At 55.3% G+C, this 24861-nt stretch overlaps 1 protein-coding gene across 1 annotated transcript in view; it reads left to right on the top strand.

Moving 5' to 3' along the window:
• Nucleotides 1–19356, top strand: part of KCNQ1 (potassium voltage-gated channel, KQT-like subfamily, member 1) — a 326915-nt gene extending 307559 nt beyond the window's left edge. Inside the window, exon 17 of the mRNA XM_006861032.1 lies at nucleotides 19141–19356. Coding sequence (XP_006861094.1) covers nucleotides 19141–19356 — 216 coding nt within the window. The remainder of the gene's footprint in view (nucleotides 1–19140) is intronic.
• The last annotated feature ends 5505 nt before the right edge of the window (nucleotides 19357–24861 follow it).

The following is a 24861-nucleotide window of genomic DNA, read 5'->3' on the forward strand; positions in this document are numbered from 1 at the left end:
CTTGCGGTTCGCAGCCTGATTCGTAACCACTACGCTACCAGAGCTCCTTGTCATAACCAATTAGATGGCACTTAACCACAACAACACAGATGCCCAGTATTTGTGGTTTTATTAGGCAACTCTATTTTCTTACTCTGTACAGCTTTTCTATGGGTCAGAACCACCTCGATGGCACACAACAGCAAATGTCCTCCTTCTGCGTTTTGCTTTGTGTTCATTTTGGTGTTCTTTCCTGGCTTCTCAAATGGGAAGCTCAGGGCATATTATCTTCAATCTTCCTGATTCCATAAAACGGCTATCAGTATTCCTCTGAATACTGTTATGGCTGCATCCCACGCATTATGACGTGTAACGTGGTCACTGTGATCTATTCTAAACATACTTGATTTCCACTTTATTTTCTCTGTAACTTGACAATCACTGAGAATTATGTTTGTAGAAACTTCTGTGGCCATCTTTGTGTTGAAATAATTTCTCATTTTATTTCTTTCAAGTGTGTGCCTCCTCCTAACTCTCTGCACTGAGGCTACTGGATGGAGTTGGAGGGGAGGTCCTGAGTGTTTGGTGGTTTGCTGAGTGGGTACAAGGTGGGTGCTGGAGCTTGGAGCTCTCAGCAAACCCCCGGGCTGGCTCCTGAAGGACCACCCGAGGTCCCAGCTGTGGGTCATGAGACCCTTGGGCTGTGAGGTGGAGGAGCAGTACTGACAACGTGGAGTCCTTTTAAGAGATGACTAGAGTCAAAAGGCACGGTTCCTATTGGACCATCCCCTCCTGCATCTTCCCCTTTCTAGCAGGGGCCAGTGGTGAGTTGGGGACACTTCAGGACCAGGCCGGACACCAAGTGCCCCTCCCAGTCCCAGGATCCAGGCATGGTGGTCACTTAAGGTCCTGGTCACCTTGGGCCACCATAATGAAGAACCGTTAAGCAGCTGAGAGTGTGGCAGGAAGTGTGATGGGGAGGGGACTTGCAGGTGTGTGTGTGGGGGGGTGATGTTCACATAAGTTCCTGCTGTCCCACTCTCCCTTAGACCCCCCCATCCCCTGCGTAAGAGGACAACGGAAACATGGGAGATGTCATCAAGACAAGGGTCACGGGGAGACCAGCCCAAGTCTGGTGGACTGGGGATAGTGAAGAGACTGGGAGGTGTGGAGCAAGAGTGGAAGGGGGTGTGATTCTTCCCTGGAGGGGCATGAAGCCTCAGCATGGGAAGACAGTGTGCTGAGTGGATTGATAGATGGTGTGTGACATCCATCTGTGGGCTATCTGAAAGAAACCCAGGATAGAGGAGAAGTCACAGGACCGAGGCTGGAAGGGGACATGGGGGCCCAAATGGTCCCAAAGGCACTGAGAAACTGCTGAGGATGATGAAAAGGTCTTAGAAATACAAAGGGGAGCTTCACAAAGTTTGTAAAAACTCCATTATCTTTTAACTCCATTTTGGCACAAACTTTTTTTTTGAAGCCCCCTGATGGATAATGATGTGAGTTGCACAGTTACAATTAATGTCACCGAATTGTACTGTGGCCCTTCGACATCCATCAGGCCTGGAAATGAACTCACCTCTATGGCTGAACTTTCAGCCCCACAATAGACCGTCCTCTGCAAGGAACAATGACACCAGGGAGGTACACACTCCTTGGAACAATCAGCCCTGGGAGATCGAAAGGGCAGCATTTGCCCAGAAAAGAAGCGAAGAAAGCAGGAAGGAGTAGGAGAGAAGGAAGAATGGAAACGGGAAAGCCAGGAGGAAGTGTCATGTCACGCAACGAAATGTATCTGAACTGCTGAATGGAAACTTAATTTTCTCTCTAAACTTTCACCCAAATATCAGAGCAAGGGGGCCTGCGAAGCTTGCTATAAAGAACATGAGGGGCAATAACAGGCGCTCTACCTATCTGGGAGGTTGGCAAAGGCTCTCCAAGAAGCACCCTAAGGCTGAACACAGAAGGCAGAGGGGCAGTCAGCTAGACTAAGGAGAGATGGAGGGAGCCTTCCAGACCGGGAGCAAGATATACTGAGGTCCCAAAGCAGGAAGGACATGTCTGGCTGTGGATCTGAAAGGAAGCAGGGAAGGCTGAGCTTGGGCTGAGCAGGATGGAATGCTAACCAGGGGCCAAACCAGGAGGGGTGATCAGAATAAGGCCTGTACTCCAAAAGGAGCCCCAAAGATGCCAGGCAGCGGGATGCTGGGAGTAAGACTTGCTTCTTAAATGCTCTTTCTGAAATTCAAAAGATGCTGTAATCATCAGACCAGAACAGAACGCTATGGAAAAGAAACAATTCAAGAACCAGAAAGAGCACTTGGAAATGTAAAATATTCTGCTGATTTATTTTTTTTAAAGAGTTAGAAAAAGAAAAAAATAAGTAAATCTCCCGGAAAGTAGAATAAAGACAGAGCGATGGAAAATCAGAGAGAACAGCCAAGGAGCATGGAGACTCAATCCAAGGAGATCCAACATCCAACTAACAGAAGTTCCAGAAGGGATGGGAGACAGCTGCAGAGAGGAGACATGAATGAAAGGAAGGGCTCACCAAGAACCTGGAACAGAAAGAGGTCCTCAGAGCAGCCATCTCATCATGGTGCCCAGCCAGAACAGCAAGCGAGAAAGGGAGAGAACCCCAGAATCTTCTTAAAGACTTCCCAAACCATGGGCCTTGGGATGGGTCAGTCTTTGGTAGAGAAAACGTTTAGAGACGCCTCCAAAATTCTGAAGGAAATAGAATTCTATACCCAACCAAAGTATCCGCTGGGGTGAGGCTACAAGTGGTCGCCCTGGACAGTGTGCTCACACAAGAGATCTCCTGACCAAGTAAAACTTGTGAGGCTTAGAAGAGACTCTGACAGGATGGGATGTCTAGAGAGATCTCATCCTGAGGAGCCAGGGTTAGAAGACGGGACAGAGAACCCACCCAACAGAACCTCGGAGAAAGGAGGCCTGAGCTTGTGTGCCCCTCACCTCTGCAGGGATCCTCAGTGTTGGGTGCGGGTGTAGTTATGGATTTCACTAAAATACTTTGAAATTAAAGGGAGGGTGGGTAGAAAACGAATGGTGTGAGAACATACGTGGATAAGTCAAGAAATCCCAGGGCAAGCATGGTGTTGGAGGCTGATGAAGTAACTGCCGAGGAAGCTCTTAAAAGTGTCTGTCCCAGTGCTGGGAGCAATTACTGTCCCATGAGAACTGCACAGTGGGTTTATCCCTTTGAAAGCACATGCTCACACATGTGCACACACATGAACACATACAAGCGGTGTCACCTTCCTGCTAAAACATGAGCAGGTGTCAGTGTGAGGCCAGCGTGGAGACTCCAGTGGACAGAAGTCCTAGACAGGATGGACAGAGACGATGCCCAGAGCAATTGGAGAGATGTTTAGGAGATGACAGCCCCAGGCCAGCGGATGAGCTGGCTACGGAAGTGGAGGAGGGGACACACAGAAAGATACCTGGACCTTCTGTGGTGGGGGACAGGTGGCCACAGAGCTTCACCTTTAGGAGACAAAGGAAAGGATTCATCTGGGCCGAGCCTGGAGCATTTCAAAGGTGCTTGCTGGGTGTCAGGTGTTGGCTCCAAGGAGCCGTCAGTGCAAGGAGGGCACGTCGCCTGCAGGAGAGGAGAGGGTACCAAGGCAGGCAGGTGTAGGGGTGGGAATAGGGCTTCCCAGAAGCCCATGAAGATTCTTTGAGAGGGGGTGGCTGTGCAGCTCAATAGGAGGGTAATGGCTGGGGCGTCCCTTTGAACTCGACAGCATGCATCTCAATGTTCCGTGTGTCCACTGCCTGGGCCCTGTGTCCCCCACACACGCCAAGCTGCCCGAGAACCTGGCCACATGCTCACTGCCCACAGCCCCCGTGCTGACACCCTGTGTGTGCTCAGTGAATTCCTGTGACCTGCGTGACTGGATGGGAGGGTGGACATTTGCGGGGAGAAGGCTGGGTGTGATAGCAGGGTGCTGGCCATGAGACCCACGGTCCAGCTCTACTGTGCCAACACTGGTCTGCACATAGGACTCCCCAAGGTAAGATAGACGCTGGACAGGTACCTTCACATGCAGATGGGGTCCGGAGAGAGGGTGAAGCCCCTGCCCCGAGGCTCAGTGAGGCTAGTTAGCCCTCTTCCCAGCTCCCTCAGACGCTACAGGGCCCCCGACTTCAAGACGTGCCGGGTACATCAGCAGTCAGGAGCCCAGCAACGTGGGCTCACTGCCAGCAGAGGCCAAGGGGGATCCCCCAGGCCCAGCCTTCTGATCGCTCTGTGAGTCATCTAGCACCCCGCCACCCTTCTGGGAAATGAGCATTTCCTGAAGTGGATTCGGGGCACCCATCCCTCCGATCACCAGGGTCCCCACCCCCTGAGTCGGAATACCACTAAGAGCAGAGCTCTGTGTGACATCCATGTTACCATTCTCAACAGATATTTTCTGAATGTCTGCTATGTACCAGGCACTGTGAGCAGGGGTAGGTGCTGGCTGTTTAGACTTGCTCATGTCCAGGGGGGCCACAGGCGGTCCACCAAGGAAAGGAGATCTCTGAACACAACCAGCTAGTCGCTGTAGTATGAATGAGTTTGTCTTGCTTCACTCAGAAGCCCTGTAGGATGACTGCAGGGCATAGGGTGTGGAGTGGGGGTGCCTACTTCCCACCCATGCTCCACAGCCCCCAAGTTCCCAGGCAGCATCACTCAGGGCTCCCGGGCCCGCCCTGCCTGCCCTCCCCACCATGCTGGAAACGATTTTGTTGTCTGCAAAGATGATGTGTGGCTGCCTGTGAGTTATAAGTCTCCGGGGCAGCCTGTTACCTAACTGGTCAGCTCATGCCAATGTCTTGAGTAATTATTGGGGGGTGGGCGGGGGGCCGCATGGCCCCATAGAAGAACCTCCAGGGGAAGAGCTGTTGTTTTCCATGTCAGCTGTATGTTGAGGCTACATTTCACGTCAGCTGTGACTTGGAAGGAAAGAGGACCCAGCCTTTGAAAAATGAAGAAATTGAGACGGGGGGGGGGGGGGGGAACTGCCGGGCAGGTTAACCCTTTGGGTACCATTGTCCTGGCTGCTCAAGCTGCTCTGGATACTGCTGTATAGTGGCACACAGATGAGGTGGACATGGGGACACTGAGGACTGGAGTCAGGCCTCAGGGTGCACCAGGTGGGGGGGAGGGGGGTCACCCCTACATGCTTCAGCCAGTACACCCACAGCATGGAAACCTCCTGCTAGTGTTGGGGCAAGGAAGGGGGGTCCCCACTGTACTCAGCCTGCCGGCAATGGACCCCACAGCAGGGGAAGGGGAGAGAGAGAGGGACAGAGGGCGCTGGGGCCCCCTGGAAGCTCCTTGTCTCCAATCCCCAGTCCCGCCTATACCCCAGATCCACACACTAGCAATTCAAGCTCCCACGGCATGCTGGGAGCCCCCTTCTCAGGAAACCCACAGAACTGAGCCGGGCAGGAAGCCAGTCATCTGGGGGGTGGGGAAGAAGGTAATGAGTGATAAGGATGAGGAGGGGAGAGAGCAGGGTCAGTGCATTGTGAGAGGCTCCTTGGAGGAGGTGTCGTGAGCAGAGACCAAGAGAAGGAAGGGAATGAGCTGGGCCCACGTCCAGGAGACGAAGGGCTTCTGAGCCCTCCCCATACCCCCATGGGTGCTAACACCCAGCTCAGCCCTCCACGGGGGCCTTGGAAGGTCCCTGTGTTTTCAGTAAGTAAAACATGAGTGGTTTACTCACACACCTGTTCACACATTCAACAAGCCTCTACTAAGGGCCTACCATGGACCAGGAGGAGTGTTCAAGGATGGCAGCACTCACGCTAATGGGGTAGGGTGCTGAAACCCTGGTGCAGCTGAGGGGTGGGCCTTAAACACTCAGCTCAGAGGTGGCAGCATCAGATTTAGGGATTTCTGAGAGGTGTGTGGAATGGGGGTTCCCGGGAAGAGGCTGAGAGCAGCTGGCAATGGATTGTGGTTGCTCAGGGAAGAGGTTGGGGAGGGGGCTGCTGGTTCCGCTGCTACTATGACAGTGATGGCTGGTAGAGAGGGAGGGAGGGAGGGAGAAGTGATGCTAGGTAAGCAGGTAGGGAGGTAGGGAGGTAGAAGTGATGCTAGGTAAGCAGGTAGGTAGGTAGGGAGGTAGAAGTGATGCTAGGTAAGCAGGGAGGGAGGGAGAAGTGATGCTAGGTAAGCAGGGAGGGAGGGAGAAGTGATGCTAGGTAAGCAGGGAGGGAGGGAGGGAGGGAGAAGTGATGCTAGGTAAGCAGGTAGGTAGGTCAGTAGAAGTGATGCTAGGTAAGCAGGTAGGTAGAGAGGTAGGGAGGCAGCCACTGTCCAGTCAGCTCTGACTCATGGACCACAGAACAAAGCATTGCCTGTCCTCAGCTCACTCTCACCTTCACCAGCATGTTGGGTTCCATGTTGTGGTTACTATTCCAGTCCATGTCCCCGGGGGCCTCCCTCACCCTCACCCTCCCTCTGCTTCATCTAATATGACATCCTTCTCCAGCGCAAGCAAGTCCTTGGCTGATTAGTAAAGACATCACCAGACCATTCATCCTAGTCTGTCTTCATCTTAGCTGAAACATGACCATAGTGACAATGGAAATAATTTCAACAAGAGAAGTCTGCCACCCATGGGGTCCTAGCAGTGAGGAGCACCCAGGGCTGGAATGTGTGGCAAGACCCAGGGTTCTTCATTTATGCTGCTGTCTATAACACAAATCTTCCGTCCTCTGGTCCCTGATGGCTGCTACTGCAGCTGCCATCACATCTGCATCCCAGCATGGAAGGAGGGGAAAGAGATATGAAGGGCAGGCCCCTCTCCCCTATAAGGATTTGAGGACCCTGCACAGAAGTTGACTGTACCCGCTTCCCTCACAACCTCTTGTCCAGAATGTAACAAATGACCCGTGTCCCAACAAGAGTCCTCAGGAAACAGGCTTCCTATCCAGAGGACCAATGCTTTGCTAAACTTCATGGGTTCTATTGATAATAGAGTGGTTGGGTTTGGGAAAGGAGCCCTGGTGGTGCAATGGATTAAGTGTTAGACTGCTAACCAGAAGGTTGGTGGTTTGAACCCACCGGCCACTTCTCAAAAGATAAAGTGGTGTGCTGTAAGATTACAGCCTTAGGTATACGTTGTAGGTATAAGCCCAAAGAAGAGAGAGGTTAGAAGAAAAGAGCAGACCTCAAAAAACAAATGTCGACAGAAATTTGGAAGCTGGAAAGAGAAGGACTGAAGATTGATTAGGGAATGTGGTAAAGAGATGTGGAGACCATGACAGTTCTCAGCTCAGAACCCCAGGTGTCCTCGAAGCTGGAGCTCAGAGGATGGGGAGCAGACTGCAGACCAAGGATTTTTCATTAAAAATCAATGATGAGCAGATGAAGCTCCCAGGTCTCCACCCAGCCCCCAGCCCAGATGTAAACAGGAGGTTCAATTGCTGGTAAAATTGAACCCAAGTGGCTCTGAACTTGGAGGTACCAAGACCAGCTATGGGAAGGAAGTAGGCTATAACGACATACACAATAGGGTTTCGGTGCGTGCTTTTATGCTGAAAGACCTCACCCTCTCCTCTTCAACTCCCCAATGGTCCCCATCAGGAGACATCACTGTAATCATGAAGCACCAGCAACAAAGTGGACAGTCCACTTCACCAGAAAAATAAGCCACACACAGAGGATAGGGTATCAAATGGCATCAGATGTCTCAACAGCAACACAGTAAGCCAACACATAATGGAGAACTTGGGAAAGAAGAAATTATTTCCAACCTAGAATTTATACTCAGTCAAACACTCAGGTATGAAAAAATAGAGCAAAGGCATGCTGAGTCAGAGATTTTACCTTCCACATACCTTTTCTCAGAAAGTTACTTGCAGATGTGCTCCAGCAAAATGAAGAGGGCTAAACAAGAAAGAGAAGCATAGAATCCTGGAATAAGTGGAATTCAACATTAAAAGAAAGAAAGAAATGTAATGAAAGGAAATTCCCAACGTAATGGGAGAAAGAAGTTCTGACTTTACAACTGTCCTGCCAGAATTTCAAGGGAGAAAAAATAACAAAGAGAGAATCTCGCTGGTGGGCTCTAAATGATGAGGAATTCGTCTGATTCTAGCCAATTGAACTTGTGACGGATAAGTGATAAAGTAAGCAAAACATAAAGGTAGTTCTTAATCCCAGGAAAATCAGAAAGTAATGCTAACTGCTGAAAATGGTAGCGTAGTGGTTATGAATCGGGCTGCGAACCTTAAGGTCAGCAGTTCGAAACTACCAGCCGTTCCGTGGGAGAAAGATGAGGCTTTCTGCTCCCGTAAAGACATACAGCCTCGGAAACCCTGTACAGGGTCTCTATGGGTCGGAACCGACTTCACAGCACATAACAACAACAAAACCCACAGCTGGATAATGTTTACGTAAAATACAAACAGCAAATATTTATTTACCAAGAATTGTGACATGACAGAAGTTGACAGGAGGCAATTGTAAAAACAAAATCTTCTCTCGCCTCCCATGTTAGGCAGTCACTGGGTAATAGCTAAAATGTCAAAATCAAGGAATAGTCATACACATACGTGGTTTAGTAATGCCGAGACAAAGCCAAGAGTCTGCCGAGAGAGTTGAGAGGTTGCCTGTGAGAACATGATTTGGGGGTTGGTTCGTCTTTCAATGGTAAGGTTCTAGACTCAAGGGAGGAAGTGATGGTGCAGGTCATGTAGACAATGGTCAAGGTGAGAAGCAGGCAGAAGAGAAGTGAGGGCATGTGACCAGGTCTGGGTAGCGCAGGACTGAAGACCAGATTGGAGCTGGCTGGACCCTAGAGAGGACTGGGCAGCAATGGAAGTAAAGGACACATGGGTGGCCACTCCTGGCCACCTCTAACTGGAGTCTCCTCAAATCCCAGGATCCCAGATGCCTGCAGACTACAGCATACCTGGGTCCTCCCAGTGTGGTCAGCCTGGGGCCCCACCCCAGGCTACTGTTCTGAAGACCTCTTCCTCCCAGCTGAGTGGAGCAGGAAGGGTGGGCTGGGAGCCACAGCACAGACAAGCTTGAGTCTCTCAGCAGCTCCCAGGGTCAGCTCAGGCCAGGCGGGCCACAGGCCAGCCCAGGGATCCTTCCTGGGTGGAACCCTCCAGCCCTTTCCCTCACCTTCCGAGCATTGTGGGCCTTCTTAGCTGCCCCTCGGACACCTCTGAGCCCCAGAACTCTGCACGTCGTCCACACCAGGGCCTTCCACACCAGGCAACCCGTTAGTCCATCTCTAAGTGGCCCAGTGCTCTTGAGACCTCAGCTTCCCTGTCTGAAACGTGGGATTAGGAGCAGACCAGAGCATCTTTGGGGGCTGCATGGATGGAGTTCTTATTGGGGTGGGACAAGCTTGTGGTTACAGGGAAGCAGGAGCAGGAGCCGGCAGTACCACCACCACCCATCTGGTACCTGTAATGCAGAACAAGTGCCCTCGGAAGTTCCAGATTCAGATGAGGAAGAAAGACCTGGCCATCTACTCCCCAGTCAGCCCAGGGAAACCCACAGATCACGACTGTCTGATCTGCCCCCAATCATGGGAATGGATGACACAGGGTCAGGCATCGATTTATCCCATTGTGTGTGTGTGTGTGTGTGTGTGTGTGTGTGTGTGTGTGGTCACCACCGTGGCAGCAGCTAACACAGTACTGACAACCGCCAACAGTGCTGCCGGTGTGGTGGCAAGGAGGGAGAGAGGACACCTGGACCCTGGTTCAAGGAGGAGTCTGACACCAGGGTCAGCACCTGGAAGGGCCAGCAGGGCCCAGTGACTGCAGTGGACATGGCCAAGCTGCCAGGCATTGGTAGACAATTTGGTGGCCAAGTATTGGCCCCAGCACAGGGTGAAGGATGGAGAGAGAATCCAGGTGGCTGTGGAGGGACAGGGTAGGACTCAGACTGACCACTGGGAAAGCAGAGCTATGCCCTGTCCAGAAAACAGGACCACCAGAGTTCCAGCCTCGCAGTTCTGGGGGACAAGACAGACTCCCAAGTCCAGAACGATTGTTCCCCTCCGAGCTTCTGCCTCCCAAGCTCTAATGTGGGGTGATGAAGCACAGACCTCATGCTCTCTGGGGTCTCAGCAGGGTCAGGAGAGCCCCATAGCCCACAGCATAGGGACCCCTAGATACCCACAGTCTGCTGTATCCATAGTGTCACCTACATGCTCTGTCCAGAGCCCCTTAGTCACCTGCCCCTTCCCCCTCCACCACTCTGTGCCCTCGGCCAAGCTGTGCACCACCATCTCTGTGTCCCATAATTGGCCCTGCTCCATGTGAGCAGAAACAGGCTCAGGGGAGGAGACTGAACCTGCCAAGGTCACGCCTACACGTGGCTGGAACCTGCTCAGGAACTGAATAGCCACAGTTATCCCTAAGTACCACCCACCCTGTAAGCAGAGCAGATGGCACGCTCGATGCTCCAGGAGACAGCAGAGAATGAAGAAGTCCTGGCCAAGAAGAAGGAGAGGGTGCTGGAGATACTCAGTTCAGGACCCTCGGCTGCGGCCTGGGAAGGAGGGAGAAGCAGGGTCTACCAAACACACCCAGATGGGGCTGGAGCACTGGGCTGGCCTGGAGCCCCAGAGACTTCCTGCCCCCCATTTCTCAGGCAGTCCAATGGGGAGGGGGTGCCCAGAGGAAGAGGGCTGGTCGGGGGCACCTGGGTAGAAGCTGGGGGCAGAGGGAGCCTGAGCATCTCAAGCTAAGTGTGAGAGATGTGCAAAGGCAGGCAGAGAAGGAACGTCAGGCAGTGATGGTGTACAGCGGGGGGAGGGAGGAACTAAAGACCAACCAGGATCCTGCAGTACAATCTCACCATCACCGGTCCCACTATTGGACCTCTCCACAGGACAGTCTGCCCCAGGGGCCGTTCTGACTCCCCACCAAGTGGATGTGGGGGCTCGAGGCATCTGGGAGCTACTCAGCTCCCCACTCCTGTAGGCCTAGAGCTGGGTGGGGACAGATGAAGGGTCAGGGGGAGGGTGTCTAATACAAGATCTCTGGACCTCAAATGTGAGGAGATTGGTGGTCATCATGGTCCTAGGGGGGAAAGAAACCCCTACAGAGGGACCTGTCAGCTCTGATGGGAGTCTGCATCCATCCTGCCCCCAGGTCAGCCTTGCATACATGCATGCATGCGCATATACATCTTCACATGTGTACAGACCATGTACACACATGCACACTATATGCATGTACACTGTGTATACCTCCACATGCATGTGCAGACTGTGTATATATCAACATACACATGCAGACCATGTATATCTACACATGCATACACACACCACATACACATCTGCACACACCCATACACACATGTATGCCATGTACTGACATCCACATCACATATATGTTCACACATGCACACACCATGTACATATCCACACGTGCAAACCATTTATATCCACACACGTATACACACATTGCATACACATCTGCACACATCCATGCATGCATGTGCATCGTGTGCTGCCATCCACATCACATATGTGTTCACATATGCACAGACCATGTGCATGTCTGCACACATGTATGCCATGTCTGTATCTACACATGTGCAAGAATGGCAAGTTGCTGAACTTCAGTCTGGGCAGACTTGTGGGCACAGACACTGACTGGCCTGGCTGGGGCCGTGGACACCTCTCTCAAGTGACGGCTGGCAGAGGCGGCAGTAGCAGCAGGAGACCCCAGGGTCTTAGTTATATAATGTGCTCTTATCACAGAAACGCCGCCCGTGAATGGCTTTTACTATGCAGTGTCTTAGTACTCTCCCAGATCCTGCTCATTATCCAATTCTAAAACTGCTTCCACATTTTAGATCTCTGTTAGAGTAGCACCCCACCCCTGGTACCAAATTCTGTATTTGGCTGACTTCTCTAGAGAAGCAAAACCAATGGGGCTTCTCTCTGTAAAGACCGAGACAGGTTTGCGTTAAGGAACTGGCTTCACACTGTTGTAGAGTGGACAGTCCCAAGTCCCAGGATTCAATGTCAGGCTGCAGACCTGATGCACCAAGATCAGCAAGTAAGAAGGCAGGTAGACAGTCCCGCAGGTAAGAAGGCAGGCTTCTGATGACTCCCAGGATGGGTGGGTAATAGAGCAAGCTACTGGCTCAAGTCCAAAGAACCAGTAGTTGGAGGATGGGCCCCATGCAAGATCAGACCTATCAGAGAACAAGCAAGCCTTCCAATAATATTGGAAGTAGGCCACGCCCCCAAGGAAGCATCCCTTTGATTGATTGATTGGCTGCCCATAGCTGACCTCATCATAGCGCTGATTACATTATTAGACCTCATCATGTGAACACCTCCCTCTCAATCCAAGCCCAGTCAAGGTGACACAGAACCTTCATGGTCACAATCGGATTGGTTACTGTGACTGTTACCCTGTGACGGAGACCTGGTAATGTGTTAGGCTGCTAAGGGACTAATGTGGCAGTGAGGTGAGGGGAGTGGGCTGAAAGCAGAGCTGGACCAGGCACTGGAGGGTGGTCTTTGGCACAAGATGGGCGAGGGTGGTGCCCAAGGAGGCGGCGATGGCAGTGTGTGGGCTGAAGCTCGTGGTCAGGCCGTGGAAGGCTCTGCTCTAGGCTTGCTCAGCTCCAAGGTACAGCTGTGGGCAGCGAGCGTTACCTTGTCCAGGAGAACGGGGATGAGGGGGCTTGCAGCACTTGATAGTTTCTATCATTTGTGACTTAGGGAGGGGACAGTGATCACACGGGTCTCAGTCTCAGGGGATCTTCGAGGCACAACACACAGTCCTGTAGAGGCCGGGAAAGGGGTCCCAGGAAGGGCAATGACAGGATGACCAGCAGTAACCGGGAGATGACCAGGAAGTGGGTGGCTGAGGTGGAGGCAAGGCCTCTGCAGGTGACAGGGTCGAGGGACCAAGGCCGAGGGTCTGAAGGCCACTGGGCATCATGCAAAACTCCGAACTTGCAGCGAGAAAGCGTGTCCCAAGCGAGAATGTCCCAGATCGAGGGGGCCAACTGGGGACCCATCACGGAACTTGAGGAAGAGCAGTCCCATGACCTGAGACCTGGCACTTCAAGGAAGGAGGTAGTGAGAATGTTCTGGAAGCAGCCATGTGGGGCTGGACTGGGTCTACCTGTAGAAATAGCCAGGGTACCTGGTGGGAGCAGGGGACAGTCATGTTTCAGTCTGGGGAGCAAGGGGACCTTAATGGAGAGGCAGATCATGAACACCTGTGAGGACCAACCGTGCCCCCAGGGGCAAGCAGGGAGCAGAAAGGTGGGTGCAGGATTAGGGGGTAGGGGAGCAAGGCCTTGCCTACTGTCCCAGATCTATGGTCCCCTCCCCACTGCAGACACAGCCCCTACCCCCACCCACTCCTGGAGCCTGGCTCTGAAGTTTCCAGGTCCCAGGATAGTGGGGCTGCTCAGGAGTACACTGAGCCCCCACATTGCCCCTGCCTCTCCCAGGCAGCTGCAGAAACTGCCTGCAGCAGACAGGCGAGGAGCAGAGCAGACGGATCATGTTACCACTTCATACACACTGTTGCACGCAGACATGTTGGCAGAGGCTGGCAGACTGAATGTGGGATTCTCCAGCCCCGGCTTACCTGGGGGGAGGGCGCACAGGGGGTCAGCACATTGGTGGGGAGATGTTTGCTTGAAATGTGTCTGTCTGCCAGGGAGACTGTTTTGGCCAGTGCTTTAGAATACAAGACCTAGTAAAGAGGCGAATTTAGGGTGAGTTATTTCACACAGAAAGAACTGGCTTGGGTGTGGAGCATGGGGGCCCCAGGCCACAGCTGACTGAGGGAGCAACTCAAGGGTGTGGAGAGTTCTAGAAGGGAGGGTTGCTGCACAAAGGCCCAGAGCCATAAGACAGCCGTGACTGAGGCAGGCGGGGGACCGTGGGGGGCTCTGGCTGAGGTGGAGCCCCGGGTGGTGGCTGTGGAAAGCCGAGGGACACTGAGTGTCAGGTGACAAGTATGAAGAAGTGGGGAGCAGGTTTGGGTGTGAGTAGCTGGAAGGATGGGGGTGTCGACCACATTGGTGATGGCGTGGCTGGGGGTGGGTGAAGAGGAGACTAGGAACTCGGCTTCGGGCCTATTGAGTACGAGACGAGCAAAGGCAGCCCCTGCCAACCTGCCCACTGGACTAGGCTGACCACCTACCCTCCTGACCTGGGCCTGGCAGTTCCAGGAATAAAGCATTCTGTCTGGCGGCCCCCCAACTTCTAAAACTTCTGTGGCCCACTGGAGGGGCAGAGAGAGGGCAAGTGTCTGAGAATCTAACGTAAAAACTGCCTTTCCTACTGTGGGTGCCAGTGGGCAGGCTGGGCTCACAGAGCTGGCCTGCTTCTGGCCCCTCTCCCTACCCAGCACCCTGGGTCCTTCTGCCCTCCAGGACCCAGGTCCCTTATGAGGCGAAGTCCTCTCCTCAGAGAGTATGCCTGGGCCTCATGGAGTAGCCCTTGGGGCCCAGTGAGGCTGATGGTGAAAACAGCTGCAGATGGACAGATGCTGAACAGGGAGGAGCATGGGGCACTTGGCAGGTAGACATGGGCGCAGGTGGGCCCTAGGTGCCTCGCTCAACCAGCAGATGTCTGATGGGTGCTTTGGTGAACACAGCATGAGGGAGCAAGAACAAGACAGCATCAGAGAGGACAGCCAGGGGACCTTGGGAGCAGGTGACCGTGGGCAGAGCAGGCCAGCGGAGGCCTCCCCGGAGAGATTGGACAAGGCAGGAGCCAATGGGAATATGGGGAGCCACTCTGGGTGGAGAGGGGCCAGGGGGTGACTGAAGGAGTGATGAGGTCTGAGGAGCTCCGAGATACACATGCCTAAAGACCATGGCGAGGGCTTTGCCTGTCGCTCAGAGCATGGAGAAGGTCTGCTCTTAATTCTGAGTAGAGTCAGGGGGTCTCTCTGGACCCTGTGTAGAAAAGGGGGTCTCTCTGGACCCTGTGTAGAAGCAGAAGTTACAACATTCGATGCTGTTGGAACTGGAACACCACAAGACGGTGGCTTTAAAGAACGGGCATTTACTTTCTCACAGCTTTGGAGACTGAACATCCAAAGTCAATTCTCAGCCATGCGACTCCTTCTGTGAGGCTCTTGGCTGGTTCTGGGGGCTGCCAGTGATCCTTGGTGCTCCTGACTTGCAGACGGGTCCTCACATGGTATCTGACTTCCCGTGTCTGTCTGCCTGCCTAGCTGTAATGTTTTAGAACTCGGAAGTGATTCGGTGAAGTTGCAGTTGTGAGAAACGGCCGAGTCAGCCAACCCTCCTCACCGATAGCGCAAGGGAACTGCATCTGCGTCCCCACGGTCATCGGCCTGCTGCAGCCTGTGGTCGTACCCCTGTGTTCTTGGGGTACCGCCCGACCTAGAGGGGCTCACTCCCAGCTCTACATCAGCGTTCTGGTGGGGTTCATAACATGTTCATTGGCTCATCGCCAGACCTCTCTTCCTAGTCTCTTAGACGTCTAGAATCTGAGGTTCTGCTCCCATTTTTCTCCCATCCCATCAAGGCCCATCTTCTGTGACTCTGAAAAGTCACGAAAGCGAAACACTGTATAGTTCTTCTCACATGTGTTTTGGGGGCACACAGTTCTACCCATAACCCCATGCATTCCTGTTCCAGTATTTTCCACGTTATGTGTTTTTGTCCTCATAATGTCCCTTGAAGGAGATGCTACTAATGTCCCCATTCTCCAGATGGCGAAACGGAGGTCCAGAGAGGGGAAGTGGCCTGAAGTCACCCAGCCAGGGAGAGGTAGAGGCAGGATCTCAAACCCGCTGCTGCTCGGCTCATACCTGCAGGTCCAACCAGGGTCCCCAACCCAAAGATGTCCTCGCACCTCACCCCACAGCGGCCGCAAAACAAGAGCTCAGTTCACTGCTGGCCTGCCATTGAATCAGTTCCAACTCATAGCAACCACTGTGTAGGGTTTTTTCAAGGCTGTGAATCTTTATGGGAGCAGAAAGCTTTATCTTTCTTCCACGTAACGACTAGTGGATTTGAACCGCTGACCACATGGTAACCAGCCCAGTGTATAACCACTGCTTCCAGGCAGGGCTCCTTGGTACCCATAGCTGTCCTAGGGATGTACAGAACACAGGTGTTTTTCTTCCAGGAGCTGAAGCCCAAAGTCACCCATCTGTCAGCCCCTGCCATCGGTCATGGTACTAGGAGCCCATGGGTCCTCACTCTCCAGACCCAGACTGCTTCCCAGCTAAGGACCTCCCCAGGCAGATGGGTACCTGGCACCACCCCCACCTCAGGAGGACTCCACAGGGGTGCTGGGAGGTGCAGCATCTGCCCCTCCTAGTGCGCACTGGGCCGCAGCGGCCGGGTGGGCGGGTCCTAGTAGAAGGACAGGTACAGACTCCCACAGGGCTGGGCCCAGGCCATGACTGAAAGAGTGTTGCGGGGGAGGGGTTGGTACAGGCGGTGGGAACGCTGAGGGGCTCCGACTGCTACCTCCCGGGCTCTCTGGGGAGGGATAGGAGCCTAGGGCATGGGACAGGGCAGTGACAGGACCTAGCTGTGTCCTGGAGAGACCAACCTGTGATGGGGGGGTCAGGGGACCTAGGAAGCTACGGCAAGCTCTCCACAAGGAGACACCAAGGGGGAGGGGCCCAATAGTGGGTAGGGGGCTCCCAGGCTCGAGAACAGGAACACTGGGTGGGCCCCTCGTGGGAGCAGGTGAACTTGGGGCAGTGGAGAAGGCCTCTACACTCCAGGCCCGGTATGAAGTACATCTGGTGCAAAGGCCATGGCAGATCTGTGACCCTGCAGACCAGGATGTCAGTGGGGTCCCCAGCCTGGGGTCCCCAGCCCTGGCTTTCCAGTCGGCTCCAGGCAATCTGACTGAGAGAGCCCATATGCCCTGCAGCCTGGGGAGGGGCCTTCAAGTCCAGAACAGGATCTCGGTTGGGCAGGTTCGGTCCAAATTTCCCCTGAAAAATGCTTTTTCAGGACTTAGAAGTCACAACCGCATCAGATCTTCATAGCTTTCGTTCCCCTTCCGGGAGCTGGGAACTCGGTCTTACGGCTATTAATTGGGTGAGCTGAGGCCAGGCACAACTTGGTCTTTGTTTCCCTTTCAAACACTATCAAATTACAAATAATGACTAGATCCAAGATCCCCCAAACTGATCCAACCCCATGGCTCACAGGGAGGTCGGGGGGTGGGGTGCCTCCCCTGGGTACCTTACCAGACAGACATACCTCCTGATGTTGGTCTCACCGTATTGGGGGTGGGGTGGTGAGGGAGGAATAAATGAGGGGGAGATAGTAAGTCACTGGACCCTCTAGGGTTTATAGCTGTTTGGGGGACCACCCGCTGTACCCCAATAAATGAGCAAAGGTGATATACACAGGGTTTGAGGTTGTGAGGGATGGAAATGGGGTGGAACCATTTCAGTACAGTTTTGGGAGGTCCCCACGAGCAGTGGGGAGACCCCTGAGCCAGTAGAGAAACTTCAAAAGGAGCTGGACAGGGATCCAGGCATTGAACCTTCTCTTCCTGGACCCTGGGCTCCCATTATGGGGGGCAGGAGGTATGAGGCCCACCCATTCCACTTTCGGGATTGATACACAAGCAAACGCCACAGCGGGAGAACCCACAGGTCACCTGGTTCCTCTGCATTCTGTCTGGGACTCTGGTTGGTGCCAAACCAGTTGATGCCCAAGCTGGGCCCCATGGTGAGAGCATAGGACACTGACCAGGTCAGCCTCATCCATCAAGATTTCCCTCCCAGGCTGTCTCTGCACTCAGTTTCTCCATGTGGGCTCTGAAGAGGGAGGCCTGACCCACACCCCCAGAGACTCCTGGGCCTGGCTGGGAGAGGCTGACACCTTAGGTCAGCACTGGGCTCTCTTTTTGGTCATCTTTGCAGCTGACCTCCAGCCACACTCCCTGGGAAATGGCTCTGTGGGGTTCTGAGCTGAGGGACAGGTGGAGGAGAGCAGCCCCTTTATTCAAGGACAAAGGGGTACAGAACTGCCATCGTCTTCCCCTTACCCAGCCCACTCACACCTAAGTCCTACAGTCCTGTCCCCAAGCCAGCATCACTGCCAGCCCTCCTCCAAGGGCCAAGGTCTCTCAAATCCACCCAAACCTAAGGCAGACCTGGCTCTCTCACCTGGCCTCAGCCTGCCCCTGGGGCCCCAAGTCACCTCCACTGAGCCAACTGCTCACCCCAACCTTCCCAGCCAGGCCTGGCTAGCCACGTCCTCCTTACTCCTTCCCAGCAAAGCTGTCCCTTCTGACCTCACTCTGTCCTCTGCTGAGCTCTTGGGACACCTGGTCACCATTCATCTTGGGTTTCTCTGCTACAGCTGCATCCCAGGCCCTGTCCCCTCCTGCTCCTGGGTGGCTGGGGGACATGCCCAGCACTTGAGGGACGGTGTAGACGGGCCATGCTCTCTGGCTCCAGCCCTGGAGGAGGGAGGCCACAGAGTGGGGGACTCTGTCTATGGCAGACAATGCACTAGTCCCAAGTTGAGGTGTGAGGTCTGCCGGGGCATCCATCCTGGGAGGCACGAAGCTGGTACCCCTCACCTGCCCAGACAGGCCAGAGCTTGCCACCTGGCCCGTCCGTCTGTAGGAATGAGCAGTCCCGCTCCCCCACGCCTTGCTCCCTGTCCACTCCTCCTGACCCAGCCCTGGGATCCCTGTTCAGGGGCTACCACTACCTCCTCGGACCCCTGAAGCCCCCCAGCCCAGTCCCCAGAGCCAAAGGTGCTAATAAAGCCAAAGGCTGCAGGGCAGCTTCCTGCTGGGGTCCCCACCATACCCAGACCCCCAGAGTCCCAGGAAGGTGGAGCTAAGTCATCCTTAAGACTCAGGAGCCAAGTCCTAAGGTGAGGGTCGGCCATCTTTATCCTAAACCAGGGGTAGAGACAGGTCCCCAAAGTAGAGGGGGGACCTTGTTGCATGTCTACACAGGTACACACACCACACATGGGGGAGACGCACCTCCCCACACACACACACAGGGGTGACTGCAGCCCAGTTACAAGTAACAGGCGTTCCATGCATACAAGCTTGTGTGTAGCACCCATGCACAGCATGCATGAACCGCAGGCCTGAGCTCACCTGGATAGTACCCGCCCCCCGCCGACTCAGGTGTGTTTTGTGCTTGCAGGTGACACAGCTGGACCAGAGGTTGGTTCTCATAACAGACATGCTCCACCAGCTGCTTGTCCTGCACTCCGGAGGACCCCCCGGAGGAGGCGGCAACCAAGCCACCCAGCTCAGCAGCGGTGGCTCCCTCAACCCTGAGCTCTTCCTGCCTAGCAACTCCCTGCCCACCTATGAACAACTGACCGTGCCCCGCAGGGTCGCCGATGAGGGGTCCTGATGGGGATGCAGGGTGGCCGGTGGGTCAAGAGGGGAGTCGCCATGGGGACCCCCAGTTGCCCCACCTCTCCTTTAGAGGGGCACCCCCAGCCACAGACACCTCCTAGAAGGCCGAAGAGGTCAGCGTCTCTCCAGGGCCCTGGGGGCCATGCTGCCCAGCAGATCCTGGCAGATCCTGGACGTTGGCTGAGTGGGGGTGGTGGCCAGTTGCATGGTGGCCAGTACGTGGTGGGGTGCGGCATGCGTGGCTAAGAAGTCATACAGGCCAAGCACACTCAGCTCCAGGGGCCTCTGAGGGGAGATGGGTTGTCCTGGTCTTGAATCCAGGACCCAGATACCCAGGGAGAAGTAGGCAGGTGGACCCACACCAACAAGGGTGGCCACCGTGCTCTGTGCCCCAGCCTGGCCCTCGGTTCTCAGGGTTCCTTCAGGAGGTGCTAACCTGAAGGCTGAAGATGTGCCGCCTGAAACACCACCGCATCATAGGGTGTCATGGGACGGGGTGGGCAAGGGTGGCATCTTCCCCACCCATTCTGGAGAGGAAAGTACTAGTCCGACTCTGCACCAGCCACCCCTCCTGCCCAATCGGAGCTGGACAGCTGCCACCCTCAGCACTGCCGGGCCTGGTGGGCCTACAAGGGCTCCAGACTGCCCCCTGGGTAGGCACCCTCTGGGCACCGTGCCTCACAGAAATCTGAGTGATCTTGCAGTGATCTGTACCCAAGTTTAATGAATCTCACCGTGTGATTTTGATTAATGGTGCGGGTTTTTCCTAATAAACGGAGAATCACAGGTTTATCTCAGCAGCAGTGGTTCCTGGGTGTCAAGCCCAACCCCCCGTTTTGTGCCCCCAAGAGCTGCCTCATGTATTTCCACCTCAGAGCTCACTCAGGCCGTCTAGATGTCTGTCTGTCACTCACTCTGTCTCACATTGTCTGTGTGTCTCTCTCACTGTCTCTGTATCTCTGTCTCTCTGTCGTTCACTGTCTCTGTCTCACGTTGTCTGTGTGTCTGTCTCCCTCTCTGTCTCTGTATCTCTGTCTCTCTGTCATTCACTGTCTCTGTCTCACGTTGTCTGTGTGTCTGTCTCCCTCTCACTGTCTCTGTGTGTACCTCTGTTTCGCTCTCTCTCTGTCTCTGTCTCACACTCTGTCTCCCTACTGTATGCATCTCTGTCCCCTCCATGTCCAGCCACACCACTGGGCATCTGAACAGTCAAGGACCCTTTAACTCAGTCCCCATCCCCTATCCTCCAGAGCCTCCACCCCCAATACCCAGCCTTTAGGGCTAGAGAGGGGGGCACAGCTGAGATTTTTGAGGGACGGGGCCGTCCCAACGCCAACACCAGAGGCAGCAGGGCGGCCAGTGGCAAGGAGAGTTGGGGGAGTGGAAAGGGGGATGAGGTCCAGGTTGGAGTGGTGGCTAAGGATCCCTTGGAAGAGAGAGCCCAGCCCCCAGTGGACCAGCCCCCTTCGGGGAGTTGGCATCTGGCCTGATGGGTGGGGCCATGTGGGTGGGGGCGGCTTCCCTAGCCCCGCACCCACTGAGGAGGGAAAATTCCTGGAAAGACGTCGCCTTGTTTCCATGTTAAGTAAATATTTGCGGAAACCCTGGGAATCGCCGCTGGAAAGCGGGGCTCCCCGCGGGTGCCCTGAGCCCTAGCCAGCGGCCCTGGGGCGCAGCGTCCACAGCCGCTTTGTCTAGGTCGGGTCGGCCTAGCCCAGCGTCGCGGCGCCGCGCCTCTGCACGGGGGTCGCGGGGACGGGCGCCGTGGCCGCTCTCTCGGGTGTGAGATGCAATTTACCTGAAAGAAAGGCCAATTATGGAATTAGCTAATTAAGGCCGCGGAGGCGGCCCGGCCGCGCGGCCACAGGAACAGATGGCGCCGGCCGCATTCCTTCACTCGGCCCGCTGGCTGACTCGTACAGCACACGACCATCTGGTGTGTGGCACGTCCTGTGTACCCGCACAATGGCCCGGCAGACCTCTCCGGGAGAGAGCCGTCGCCCGGGCAACGCGGCATGTGCAGCCCCAGCCCCCCACCCCCGCCGGCCCCCGCCTGGCCCTTTGTGGGCCTGGCCTCAAGGCCGGGAGGCGCGGGCGCTGATAATGTCCGTGAGCATTTTCTCCACAGCGTCCGCCTTTGTCTCCAAATTGGGCTCCTTACGGAGGTCCTCGGGGTCCAGTGGGCGCCAGCGCATCTGCTCGGGCCGGCCGCGGGCGGGGAAGCTGCGCCTACTGCCCGCTGCCCGGGGCATCCACCTCCTCTGCCTACCCTACTGCTCCCCTTCCACCGGCTCCCCTGGCAGGGACGGAAGGGCCCTCAGTACACCCACCCACTGCCCTGGAGTCAATTCCAACTCATAGCGACGCTATGAGACAGGGTCAACTGGGTCAGCTGCTTCCTTCAAGTTTCTGCCACTGTCCTGTCTTTACAGAAGCAAACGGCTTCATCGTTCTCCTGGGCAGCAGCGGGTGGACTTGAACCTCCCCCATGGCAGTCAGCAGCCTAGTGCTCACACAGTTGGTGCTTAATAAAATCAGACACACAATGCCTAGGTGAGGCCTAGGTGCTGGGCTCTGCCTCCTCTCTGCCCCCTGAATCCTCAAAGTGCCCAGGTGTCTCCTGCCTTGTCCCGAAACCCAAGTATCTGCCCGCTGACCTCCCCAGGTGGCTCTGCCCCACCATCATCCTGCAGCCCGCTGACTGGCCCACACCATCTCCCACACCATGTCTCCACTTAAGCTCTTGCCCACCATCCTGAGGGTCCCCGCTACCTTGGGGAAGAGGCCATGCTGGGACCCTCTGACCTGGTGGAAGCTGGAGCCTGGGACCGTCTAGGGTGCTGGAGCTACAGTAAAGCCAGGGTTGGATCTTTCAAGCAGCAGGGACATGGGAGGTTGGGGGCATCCCTGAGGGAGTGGTTCAGGCCACATGCTTTGATCTGAAGCAGCCAGACAGCAGGGCGGGAGGGGCGGGCTCTAGACCTGGGGGCCTGGTCACCTTTGGGGACAGGAAGTCCCTTCCAGACACCCAGCCTGGATTGGGGGCCTCTTCCCTTCCTGAGCAGAGCCTACCTATGTCCCCAACCCCTTGGGCTACCTCTTGCACTGCCTGAGTACCCTGGTGGCTCATGGGAACTCCTAAGAGGTGACCCCCGCCTTGTCATTCTCAGCCCCATGGGACCCTTTGTGGGCCAAAAACTGTGCCCACCCCACCCCCTACCTGGGCAGCTGGGGCCACCAGAGCTGAGGAAAACTGCTCAAGTTTCTGCTGGCCTAAGAGAACTGATGACTTCTGTGGCCCTTTGCCTTGGAGGGGCTCCGAGAGGCCAGCAGTACTGCGCATGAGCCCACAGGCCAGCAACCGCTGACCCTCACAGGCAGCTGCTGCTACTTCACCTGCTTGAGGGGGATTGTCCCCCCACCCATTATGGGGCCAGCCTGGGAAGAGGGTGAGGTGGGGTGTCTGCCTGCCAGAGGCATTGACTAGGAGAACAATTTCCCTTAAAGAGGGGGGTCCTTGAGGCTGTGGTGGGGGAGGGGCCAGAGGCCTCCCTCAGCGGGTCTCCAGTACCACCACCACCACCACCACCGCCCCCCATACCCACCCCAACTCCCATTCTGTAACTCTTTCCTCTGAGCCCCCAACCCAAGGCACCAAGTCAGGAGGAGATCAGCCCAAGGCAGCCTACAGACCACCTCTCTCATCCTGCCTTTTGGAGCCCCCCAACCTGCCATCAGAGGGGACAGATCTGTGTTTAATCCCCCAGAGCAAAACCCACCCCCAGTCCTGCCTCCTGTTGCAGCCAGTCCGTCAGTCAGTCCAGGGCCCTGCTCAGAGTCACCTCTTCCCACAATCTATCCCTGATGGGCCCTCTGAAAACCCCTCCCCCTCCAAGCCCCGGCCAGGTCCAGCAGGGGGGAGTCATTGTCCACAGACAGCAGCAGGGGGCTTGGGGCCCTGTCCAGAGCCCAGGCAGCCAGCAGAGATTTGTTCACAAACCCAAGCCCCTCCCATCCCCTATGAAGATCCTGCTGTGGCTCCCTGAACACCCTCCCCTCCGACAGTCCCATAGGCCCACTCCTCCCGGCTCCCACAAGGCCATCAAGACAGACTGTGTAGTCCATCCCTGTACCCGTAGGTCACAAGCCACCAGTCCTCCAACCATCCACTGGCCACCCTAGGGTGGGGGCATCCTAAGAGCATCCTTCCCTCCTGCTGAGCCTTGAGAAACCCCGGCTAGCACCTCCAATATGGTACCATCCTTTCCCTTCAGCCCAAGGTACCACAGACAAAAGGAGCCACGTGGCCCAGCAAAGAGGTGACCAAAGCCCAGGTTCTGGCCAGCACACAGCCATGGACGTCTGTCCACACCCAGCACTGCTCTGTCACTGTCTGTGGGGTAGGGAGAACAGTCTGTCCAGCGCCCAGAGAGCTCAGAGAGGACTTTCAGTGGCTAGTCGGTCCCCAGCCCTTGCTATGCTGCTGAAGACTCAGGTGCAGTGAGAGGGAGGGAGGGAGTCAACATCAGCACTCTCACCTGCCCCCTCTAGGAATCCCCCCCACACCGCCCTGCCCCCACCCCTCCAAACCCTCCCTGACTTTCCAGCCTGTAGGAAAAACACCGGCTGGGCTTGTGATCTTTCTAGGGTACTAGACGCTGAACAACATCAAAGCCGAGGAGAGGAGGCCGGGAATGCATCAGGAGAGCTGCACCCTCCCACTGGCCACAGCTCAGGACACAGTGAACCTGGCCACCTGGTGACTGGGGCACTCCTGGGGGTGGAGACTTGCAGAACGTGTGGGTCCTTCCCTGGGTGCAAATGGGGAAACCGAGGCCCAGTGGGTGTTCGGGAATTTGCACTGGCGAGGCTTCAGGGAAGAGATGGAACATCTGGAGAAGTCAGTTGCTGGACCAGGAAGCCAGTGGGAAAGGAACAATGGGCTTGCAAAAGCAAAGAGCACCGCCGGACGTTCCTGGTGGCGGAGGCTGGATGGGCCGGATTTGAGGAAAAGTCTAGAAAATTCCTGGATGGTCAGAGCACAGCTCCTCTGTAAGCCACGAGAGCTGGGAAACAGCCAAGCCCAGTGCGTGCTCCAAGTGTTGTCCTTCAAAACAGGCCCACTGGTTCCATTAAGGCTGCCATTGCTCCTGCTGCCTGGGAAAAAAAAATATTCAGACTCCACTGGATCCTCAAGAAACTTAGACAGGCTGGAGGCAAATGGAGTAGCCAGGCTCCTCTGTGGAGCAGCACAGGGTGGGAGTGGGGCTTAAAAGGACCTGCCCATTGGTGTCCAGCATGGGCTGAGCCAGGTGGGCACGAATCCCAGCCTGGGAGAAGGGCTTTCAAATGATGAAGTATTCAAGCGGGTGGTTAATGTCATTAAGTCATTTCAAAGGGCCTTAATCAAATCCCGCTCCTGTCCACAGACCCCGAGTCAAAGGGCTTTTAGAGGAAGGAGGAGGCTAGCAATCAGCATTGGGCATCCACTTGACGGCTG

The sequence above is a fragment of the Chrysochloris asiatica genome, unplaced genomic scaffold (genome assembly GCF_000296735.1).
Source record: "Chrysochloris asiatica unplaced genomic scaffold, ChrAsi1.0 scaffold00040, whole genome shotgun sequence".
Taxonomy (NCBI): Eukaryota; Metazoa; Chordata; class Mammalia; order Afrosoricida; family Chrysochloridae; genus Chrysochloris; species Chrysochloris asiatica.